This window comes from Sinocyclocheilus grahami, unplaced genomic scaffold (assembly GCF_001515645.1).
Source record: "Sinocyclocheilus grahami isolate Dianchi unplaced genomic scaffold, SAMN03320097.WGS_v1.1 scaffold265.1, whole genome shotgun sequence".
NCBI lineage: Eukaryota > Metazoa > Chordata > Actinopteri > Cypriniformes > Cyprinidae > Sinocyclocheilus > Sinocyclocheilus grahami.
The window spans coordinates 685,093-695,870 of NW_015505444.1; the positions used below are offsets into that span (position 1 = coordinate 685,093).

The following is a 10,778-nucleotide window of genomic DNA, read 5'->3' on the forward strand; positions in this document are numbered from 1 at the left end:
ACTTTAACTGCTTCTATTCTTGAACACTTGATGATTATCTAATCAAAATAAAAGCGCAGCGCTGAGTCTAGGAGAACTCACCGGTATCACACACACTCCGGACACATCGTGTTCAACTCGAGCAGCGGTCTAAAACAGTTTATTTAATCACCAAATGGACACAAGTTTACTTCAAGAATTAACAATTTGGTATAGATGAGTTTGAAGTTCGGCGTTTAAAAAACGGAGCAAACGGAAAGAGAAAGCGCAACCTATATTATAGCTCTATAAATGAAGCACACTACTGAAAATGCACAATACACAATTCATTATGTACATTAACAACAATTCGGGACCAATATAATGTAATTTAATGGAAAGCTATGTGAATGGCGCTCTGTGGCGCGGCAGGATTTTCTGTCGGCTGCATTTAAATCCGCGTCTGAAGTTTCCCGCTCTGTTCAGCGTGCAGTATCACGTGTCTAAACAAATAGCACGTGCTGTCAGTGATTTCAACCACTAGAGGCCGCTCTCGCACTGTGTAATGACAGCAGACCCTTTTCAGCCGCTCCAGCAATGGATGCAACCCAGAAAACTATCGGCATGGATTTTTGCCGATAACCGATAGTTCCAGCAATCAACTATCGGTGCCGATTATTCGGCAAAACTGATACATCGGTCGACCTCTACTAAAAATGCTTACCTCACACTTTTGAATGGTATTAGAAGGATTTCTGAAGGATCATGTGACACTGAAGACTGGAGTAATGATGCTGAAAATTCAGCTTTGATCACAGAAATAAATTGCATTTTAATATATATTCGCATAGAAAACACTTATTTGAAATTGTAGTAATATTTGACAATATTACAGTTTTTACTGTGTTTTTGATCAAATAAATGCAGCCTTGCTGAGCAGAAGAGACTTCTTTCATTAACAAATCTTTATTATTTGAATCTTTTACCAGTAGACTAAATGTTGGTTCTGTTGTAGTCGAGCAAAAAAAAAAAAAAACACATTTGGAGCGAATATATATAAGCTAGAAGGTTTTATTTATATTTTGATGTTTAAACATCAAACTTGACCAGTCCAGTCAGTTATCAAGTCCCATCCTTCCTTTATGTCTTTTCCTCAGTAATTATCCTGTCTCGTTTAGTAGTGTGACACATTACAGAAGTCAATCTGTTTGCATATACCAATGTCATGTTGATTTTTGATTTATGTGCCTCTTTAGGGAAAGTGGGAGGTTCCTCTACCGAAGGTCCGAGCCCAGGGCGAAACCGAGGTTCTGAAGGTCATCCGCACAGGAAAGAGACAGAAAAAGGCCTGGAAGAGGATGGTGACCAAAGTCTGTTTCGTAGGAGACGGATTCACACGCAAACCACCCAAATATGAGCGCTTCATCAGACCTATGGTAAAATATATCACACGCACTCTCAAGCTGGGCTGTATAGATCAAAATAATATCTTGAGTGAGTTGACACAACAGAAAGACCAAAAAGTTCATATTACTGTACTTTTTTTATTATTTAAAAATAATAATAATAATGCTTATTTTAAAAAAGATTTACTTTTTAGTATTTAAAGTTTTTTTTTAATTGTGATTATTATTTTGATTATATAACCTCATTTTTCTATTCATTTATTTTTTATTTGTTTTAATTAATCTTTTTTTTTTTCAGTGTGGTTCTGGTATACGTCTGTCAAGTCACTATAAAATAAATAAATAAATAAAAATGCATAGTGAATATAGAATGTATTACCCAGCCTTATTACACACTACAGCCATCAAATATGTAAATATTTGTTAACACTTCACAATAAGATCCCATTAGTTACCTTTAGCATTAAAATTCAAATAATATATTTTAATAAAATATAAAGATACATTGTATTTTTAAAAGTTTTTAACAAAAGATATACATTTATTTTATTAAGAAAATGTTACTATATTTTGATGTAAATGTAAATGGAGTGATTTTACTGTCTACAGGGTCTGAGGTTTAAGAAGGCACACGTCACTCATCCTGAACTGAAGGCCACCTTCTGTTTGCCCATCCTGGGCGTGAAGAAGAACCCGTCCTCCTCCCTCTACACCACTCTAGGGGTCATCACCAAGGGGACGGTCATCGAGGTCAACGTCAGTGAGCTTGGATTGGTCACGCAGGGCGGGAAGGTCATCTGGGGTGAGTGTCTGATTGGTTCTTCCCTTTTTGTGCTCAAAAACGTGTTTTGCAGAATGAAAGACTGAGATATAATCTTGTGTTTCAGGTAAATATGCCCAGGTGACGAATAACCCAGAAAACGATGGTTGCATTAATGCCGTTTTGCTTGTATAATGGAAACCTGAAACATTTGATATAGAACTGTGCCTCTGAGTGCAGCACTAATGTGAAATACTGTTGTCATCAGAAATCATCTTGGAAATCATAAGAAAAGATGATTTGAAGACAGTTGATGGGAGTTCCGTCGTCACATCTGGACCCAAAGCATGTGGATCAGAAATAAAGTGCTGTTTATTTTCAAAAAAATTGTTTCTCTTTGCATACCGTACTGCGATACAGTGATGGTGTCACAGCAATATGATGTATTTACATGGTATCCTAGGACACTTTCGTTCCCACCTGCCATTCAGATGCCATAAAACGTCATCATTTACAGACTAAGTTACATTGTGTACTATTAAACCCTTATGGGATAAATATGGCACTAAAATGAAAGTCTATAAATCCAACAAATTCTGATTTTATGATTACAAATTGTTAAAATGATCAAATAAACCAATTTGGAGTAGACGTAGAGCTGCGCGTGCATAGTGGTGGCAGAAAAACACTGGGAACAAGTGGAGGGAATACAGGTCAAATCCATGGAATAAGAGAAAAAATGTTTTGTGCATCAGAATCGGAATGCAAATAATTTATATGTAACACTGTCGTCAAAGACGCCATTTGAAGCTAAACGCAGACGTTTAAATGGACAGACTATGGATGAAACCTGCTATGATTACCTTACTTTTAAAGCATAAATTTGATTTAAACAATAGGTCTATATAATATTCATATAGGGGACATGTTGTATTAGCCCTACAGTTGAAATACATGCATGAAATATTATTTAAACCTATAACATTTTACATAACATTTACCTATTTTATCTCACAATTCAGACTTTTTTTCTTGCTAATGCAAGTTTATATCTCCTAGTCCGGACTTTATACATTTATTCAAGTCAACAATTGCGAGTTTGTCAATTCTGAGCAAAAAAAGCCAGAAGTGTGGGATTATAAACGAAAAAGAAAGAATGACGAGTTGATTTTTCTTACCAGAATTGTGAGATATAATCTCGGAATTGCAAGAAAAAAGTCAGCATTTTGAAATATAAACTCAAAATTACATTTTTATTATTTTATTCCATGGCTTGAATAGATTGCTACCTTAAAACTGTCATTTTCTGCCACCAGATAGGCTCCGCCCACAAAAATGTCATTACTGTTTGCAAACACTGAAATTGGTCTATTAGGCATGTGTTCAATTATTGGCCAAGTTCATAAGCTCATTTATTCTTGGTAAACCTGGAAATATCAGGACATTTTAAAATTGTGATTTACAGAAAGTGACTTTTTTTTTCATTTTGCAAAATTTTACATTTTTGGTTTTGCTCTGCTCAAAAATATTTAATTGCCTAGAATTTTGTAATAAACTTGACACTCGTTAGTATGGAAGCCTGTTTTGCCATGGGATAAAAAAAATTTAATTGTAACTTTTTCTCTCACAATTGTCTTTTTTTCTTGCAATTCACTTGCAATTGCAAGAAAAAAATAATTTTGAGAAAGTCACAAATACCTCTTTTTTTTTTATTCTACACTGGAGACATTTTTATACTCTGTTCATTTCTAGAATCAGTTTTTGATATACAGTTGTAAATGAATTTGTAAAAGTATACAATAATAAAATTCTCAAGACAAATCGAGATCATAAAGCTTTATCAAAATCAATATGTACATAGTATCCTTCAAGTATTTTATCTTGGCGCATCTCAAAATTAAAGTTTCATAAATGTCTCAAATCTGAAAATATGTTCAAACCAGATCATTAAATAATGCAGAATAATTATTAATTTAAAAAAAGGGTTCATCGGCTGTATCCTGAACTCTTGTAAGATAAACAGGCACTTTGATTTACTTCAATCAGAACCAGTGGCACATATCGACAACACGAATATTAATCCTGACAGTGATGCATTGGAAAAACAAATGATCTTTTAAGTTTCAATGGTCATCAAGTTCTTCATCCGCAACTAACCATGACATTTTTTTTTTTTTTTAAAGGCAGAAATGTATCTGTGATTTCAAGATAAAGGCAAATTAAATTTTCCCCTCACGATAATACAGATGATTATAAAATCGCTGACAGCCAGTGTTTTTAGGAGCTCCACAATGTGCAAAGTCATTTAATAAAAAGCTTCCTCTGCACCTTCATCATCTTGGAACAGAAACGCCCTTGAGAACAAGGACTTCAGCAGCTGACATGAATAAAACAGTCTCCATTAGTGTATAAAACAACTGTGATTGAGTAAAAACCTCCCTGGCAGTCTTTGGACAGCTTGTCATTCAGTCCGAGAAGCAATTCTGCAATTCCTTCGATTGCAGGAGTCGTTCTGTGAAATAAAGCGCACAGAAGATAACAGGTTTGCTGTCTTGAGTCTTTGTTTTTTCCCCTCTCGATCAAACATAGAAGTCCAGTCTGGCGGGAATGCATAATTATTTAATTAAATCGTAGCGTTTGTGAATTCACAGTTAATTGCTTAATTATGTGTTATAATGTGCTTATAATTATGGGTTTTATGGATTCTCGTCTCTGAAATGCGCCACTTCCGGTATTTTGCCAGTTAGTCGACGAGAGCAAAATGAAGTCGAGGATTTTAAAAAATCGAATAGTCGAATAGAATTGACGAATTGCGACAGCCCTAATTTTGACCCCCCCCCTCTACAAAGTAGTGAATTACTCAGTGAATGACATTTAATATTTTGGCTTTCATCACTATTTATGTTTGCCTTTCCTCAGAAAATATTAACAAAATCAAAACATTTTATATCAGTTTGGTTGATTTTTTTATTGTATTTTTATGTCTGTATCGCCCAGCCTGACAGCAGCCATCAAGCACTGATGACTAGTGACCGTTTGCTTTAATTACAGATTTAGAGAAATACAATGCCACTGACCTGAGGAAGATGAAGATGGCCTGTCTGTACGACACTCCGTTCAGGTTGTCGTAGAAGTCCAGGTAAGGTTTAATACTGTCGATCAGCCCGGGATGCATTTTATCCATTTCATCAAAGATGAACAGTGAACGCGGGCAGATGGAAACATTCCCTCGTATCCACTCTTGTAATTGGGTCTAAACACACACAAACAAGCTTTTAGTACAAATATGACTATAAAACATTTGATTTAATCACCACACTGGATGCTTTGTGTTGGTGCGGTGAAATATATGATGTCATTTCCATGTATTTGCATATATAAACTCATTACCTTGTACGTGTCAATGTGAGCCTCGTGGGGAAAGTGTGCTGTCGCTGTAAACAGGTGAACGAAGTTGCTCGTCATCCCTTTCTCGTAAATATTTTCTGCTATAATTTGGCTCACGAAGTTCTTCCCGGTCCCGGTCCAGCCGTGGAGGGACAGAACCAGCGGTTTCTTTGGGTTTTCGTTGTTCATGAAGCCTGTGACAGCTTTCAGGATGACCTGAGCAGCGACATGCTGCCCGTACAGCTTCATGTTGAGGTCATTCTTCAGTCCTGTGGACGAGAGGACTGGTTTACAGCAATCATAGGATTTATACACAACATCTGCACTTTAATTCATTCATTATGCACTGGACAACAAATTAAGTTTGCTTGTTTACAACAGGGTTGTTATAGTTAACTGAAACTAGTTACTTGAACATTAGGTAGTCCAGTCTAATAATAATAATAATAATAACAACAACATATTTTGCACAAAATGCAGAATCAATTATCAGTACAGTTTAATACAAATGTAATGAAAAATAAAATGTAAAAAAACACTTTTCTTTCATCTAAAAAGGATAGATTTTACAATAAAATAAGAAATAAATTACTTTATAAAAAGCATTAAATTAAATAATTGCCAAGGCATCAATTCTAATTTTCATTTAGTTGAACTTGATAACTAAAATAAAAAAACTGAAACTAAAATGAAATTAATAAAAACTATATAGGCATATTTAAAAGAAGAAAAAAAAAAAACACACACTCGACAAAATTACCAAAACCTTAAAGGGGTCATATGATGCGATTTCAAGTTTTCCTTTCTCTTTGGAGTGTTACAAGCTGATTGTAACTAAAGTCACAAACCCAAAGAGATATTCTTTATCAAAGTTAAGACTCTGCCACGCCCCCCTAAAACGGCTCGTTCTAACACGCCCCCACATATCTACCTCACTATGTGGAAATATTAGCATAATGCGCCCAAATGTTCACGCAAAGAAAGAAGGCGTGGTTTCAGTAACCGCAGTTAGTGTTGAAGCAGCATGTCAGTATGAAAAGATAAAATAAGACTTACACAAAACATTAATATTATATCAATTATGCACAAATAACGCTGGTTCACAAAGGAAAGAATAAACATCACACATATAGCTGTGTTTTTAGATGCACGTTGATTCAATTCACAATCTGCTCAAATCAAATTTACTCCAAATGAACAAATCATTGAGATAACAAGACAAGCTTCTTTGTTTACAATTAGAATTTGAAAATAAACGAATACATTTGGCTGCAATATTTGTAAAAATAACTACAAAATAATTATTTGCATTAAAAGAAAACATGTATAATACACAGAATCGTAACGAACGAAAGAAACAAATGTGCACAAGATGTGGATCGTGAGCTAGTGCACAAAGCACAGATAATACAAACACTGATCAAATGTTCACCTGTTGCTTTAAAGTTGAGCCAGTTCTCATCACACGTCTCGTATAAATAGTGATAGAGCTTCCTGCCCAGCACTGCAGCTCCTGTCCCCAGCAGCAGCGAGGTGGACACGGGCTCTATGGCCTCCACGAGCCGCCCTGAGATCAGGATGCAGTGCAGTACGGTTAGCCATGCGCGAGGCGGCCGAACTTTCATTTTACTAAACAGACCATCGATATTTTTAATTGGAAAATGAAAGGAACAACAACAACAACAGGTTCCAACTAACAGCCCCGCCACTTCCTGCTTGGGGAAAAGTGACGTCGTTTGCGTGCGACGCATGACGCAAGACGTTCGGTTCAATGGCGCACGTTGTTGCGTTTTGGTCTTTTTTTATTGCAATTTTTAGAACAAAGAACATATAAGGGCAATAACATTTAAACTGAATGAAAACAAATACTTAAAATAAATAAATAAAAACTAAATATGAAATGCAATAAAAAAAACTCACGTCTGTAAACAAGTACAAATAATTACAAATTATTCAAAGAATAGATTTAAGGCTTTAAAGTAATTTACAGTTTTTTTTGCTTTGTTATTTCTTGTTTCTTTTAACGTATACAAGTAGTGACCTATTTCTATTCTGAAATGAGTAAAATTAGTTTTTTCACTGGCCATTTACATTTGTGAATAAAGCATTTTCCATATATAATGAGTAATATACCAAATCTTGAAGTCAACAGTATGCTCATAAAAAAATAAAACATCCTTTTCTTTGAGTTGCAATTCAATATTAATACTTTGTTTAACAAAATAAAAACTAATCACACCAAAATAATTTTGCATAAATACAATCATAAAATAAATGAACAATACTCTAATTTTCCTCTTTACAGAAAACACACTTCAAGTCAATGTCTTTACAACACTTTGCAATGACCTGTTTTACAGGATAAATACGATGATTCAAGATTTTTTTATTTGTCACATACATGGTTATATATATGTATGCATCATGATGCACCAGCAGATGCATGAACGATCTTGTATGCTACTTCTCTAATTTTATTTGTGATACAAAGACGTCTGGAGATCTTAAAGGTTTCTTTCCAGTTGACACGTTGTTGCGTTTTGGTCACTGGGTCAAAACTGTGAAAATTAAGTGCTTGCCATGCGTTACAAAACACGTTTGCATATTATTAAATGAGTTATAATTTTTGTCTGACTCATCTATTATAATATATAATATAAATTACTTGCGAACAACTACAAGTCAATAAGCAGCATCACAACCCTGATCGTACATCACGGAGATTTACATTTGACATCTGCAAGACGTATCGTTATGAGCGTCTGCTCATCTGCAAATTGTGCTATCAGATGTCAAAAGACATTTAGAAGCTGTCTTTAAGATGTTTATGATGTAAAACTGACATCTTAGAGACGTCTATCAGATATTTGTACACAGCAGATGCTTTCCAGATCTTTAACAGACATCTTGCAGACTTATCTGTGCACAAAAATGAGCGCAATAATACATGCCTATATGTGCATAGCATAAATGCACTAGATATGAGGTACAATGCAAATATCAGATGATGTATGATATGTAGCTGTTATGATATTAAGTGTCAGGTGCATTATACACACACCATACAATACAAGTGTCTGATTAATATTAATACATTATGCATGTCTTGGCTGCCTATGTTTATGGCATTTAAATGCAGGCATCAAAATGGAATGAATTCATTGTAATAAAGATAAATGTGGATGTAATTCTTCGTGATATATGGAAAATGTGAATACCATAAACACGTTCTGAAACAACAAATAAAGCTCTCGCGGACCTGTTTTGTTGCATGAGATCCACTCCGGTCTGCAGCACTCCTGAAAGTAATAGAGCACGTTCTGATAACGGGCCAGGAACCCGGTGAGGGCCGCGGCCATCCCGACAGCGATGCTGGTGCTGATCGGCTCTATCGCCGCCGTGACCGAGAACCTCCACAAAACACAGCCACATTCTGCACTCTGACACCGAGCAGCGAAACCGATTCTAATCCGGTTTACTAAATAATGAAGAGCAACTTCCGCAAACCGAACTTCTCTCTCTCTCTCTCTCTCTCTCTCTCAATTTCAATTTAAGAGTGCTTTATTGGCATGACAAAAATTATACATTTGTATTGCCAAAGCAATTGCAGCTGGACTGCTTACAAATAGTGCACATATGTATTAACAGAAAGAAAAACAGAAAGAAGTGATGGGGTCTCTCTCTCTCATCTATTGAACTTGTGACCGTTTTGTTTTACTTTTTCTTATTTTGCTAAATGCAAAATTTTGAGTTTAACTCATTGAGTATTATATTGTTAAAGGGGTCCTATTATGCTCTTTTACAAAGTCTTGATTTTGTTTTGGGGGTGTACTAGAACAGGCTCTCATACTAGGTTGTTCGAAAAACACATTATTTTTCACATATTTTATATTATTACAGCACCTCTCTCCCCAGTCTGGCAAGAACGGCTCAAATAGTTCCTGTATCAAATGAAGGCCTGCCTTCTGAAATACGAAATGTGCTGTGATTGGTTAGCTGGGCCAGTGCGTGCTGTGATCGGTGAGCTGGGCCAGTGTGTGCTGTGATCGGTGAGCTGGGCCAGTGTGTGCTGTGATCGGTGAGCTGGGCCAGTGTGTGCTGTGATCGGTGAGCTGGGCCAGTGTGTGCTGTGATCGGTGAGCTGGGCCAGTGTGTGCTGTGATCGGTGAGCTGGGCCAGTGTGTGCTGTGATCGGTGAGCTGGGCCAGTGTGTGCTGTGATCGGTGAGCTGGGCCAGTGTGTGCTGTGATCGGTGAGCTGGGCCAGTGTGTGCTGTGATCGGTGAGCTGGGCCAGTGTGTGCTGTGATCGGTGAGCTGGGCCAGTGTGTGCTGTGATCGGTGAGCTGGGCCAGTGTGTGCTGTGATCGGTGAGCTGGGCCAGTGTGTGCTGTGATCGGTGAGCTGGGCCAGTGTGTGCTGTGATCGGTGAGCTGGGCCAGTGTGTGCTGTGATCGGTGAGCTGGGCCAGTGTGTGCTGTGATCGGTGAGCTGGGCCAGTGTGTGCTGTGATCGGTGAGCTGGGCCAGTGTGTGCTGTGATCGGTGAGCTGGGCCAGTGTGTGCTGTGATCGGTGAGCTGGGCCAGTGTGTGCTGTGATCGGTTAGCTGGGCCAGTGTGTGTTGTGATTGGCACCAGTCGGCGCCTGGTCGGGAAATGTCATGCCCCTTACCGTAGCCGCCTGCCAGCTTCAGTTTAAATATTGCTCAAAATCAAATCAATTTGAGCGCGATTTAAACCCGGATGATTGTAAACACTCTAAGTTCATCTGCCTTGTGAAAACTAGCGTGTATACGACATAGTGATAACACTCGTTGCCTTCTCTAGTGCAGCTCAACCAGGTCTCATCCCATTCACCGATCTTTGTGATGTCACAAAACCCAGAAAATATGCGTTGTAGTTCAAACGAGTCGTTAGTTGTAGTTTTTGAAAAGTAAATAAAATATCTCCTTCTGAAGTGGACTTTGAGCTTTGTAACTTTGCAGATCTTTTTTATGCTCAAACAGCAACATTACAGACTAACTAAAGTTGAAAAAGTGAAAAAGCATAATAGCACCCCTTTAAATACTTGTGAGAGAGACACAAGTTTTTAAAGTTTCCCCACACAAAACCATATATTATGGAATAATTCAGATTAAAATTAGAAATAAATCAAAATAGATTTTTTTGGGATAAATGGTTTAATAAAAACTAGGGCTGTCAGCCGATTAAAATGTAACAAATTCTACTGTGATATGATTGGCTGATTGAGTGCTGATAAGAACACCTG

The 10,778-nt window shown here is 37.0% G+C and overlaps 2 protein-coding genes across 2 annotated transcripts in view; one reads left to right on the forward strand and one right to left on the reverse strand.

Annotated features, from left to right (window-relative positions):
• Nucleotides 1–2,511, forward strand: part of nsa2 (NSA2 ribosome biogenesis homolog (S. cerevisiae)) — a 5,815-nt gene extending 3,304 nt beyond the window's left edge. The window contains exons 4-6 of the mRNA XM_016290947.1: nt 1,215–1,394; nt 1,974–2,166; nt 2,252–2,511. Of these exons, the coding sequence (XP_016146433.1) occupies nt 1,215–1,394; nt 1,974–2,166; nt 2,252–2,319 (441 nt within the window). The 3' untranslated portion in view covers nt 2,320–2,511. The remainder of the gene's footprint in view (nt 1–1,214; nt 1,395–1,973; nt 2,167–2,251) is intronic.
• Nucleotides 2,512–5,149: 2,638 nt separating this feature from the next.
• On the reverse strand, nt 5,150–7,301 carry LOC107599398 (torsin-1B-like). Its single transcript, XM_016290978.1, has 3 exons — nt 6,944–7,301; nt 5,515–5,780; nt 5,150–5,377 (listed from the first exon to the last, which is right to left on the reverse strand). Exons 1-3 carry the CDS (start codon nt 7,260–7,262, stop codon nt 5,150–5,152), a joined length of 813 nt encoding a protein of 270 aa, XP_016146464.1. The 5' UTR covers nt 7,263–7,301.
• Nucleotides 7,302–10,778: the final 3,477 nt, after the last annotated feature.

What these genes read in the sequence shown, in the direction of transcription:
- LOC107599398 (XM_016290978.1), bottom strand. Translation starts at nt 7,262, where the DNA reads ATGCGTCGCACGCAAACGACGTCACTTTTCCCCAAGCAGGAAGTGGCG. An exon ending in GCTCAACTTTAAAGCAACAG is followed by an intron (nt 5,781 to 6,943) that starts GTGAACATTTGA and finishes TCTCGTCCACAG; the next exon opens with GACTGAAGAATGACCTCAAC. An exon ending in CTCACATTGACACGTACAAG is followed by an intron (nt 5,378 to 5,514) that starts GTAATGAGTTTA and finishes GTGTGTGTTTAG; the next exon opens with ACCCAATTACAAGAGTGGAT.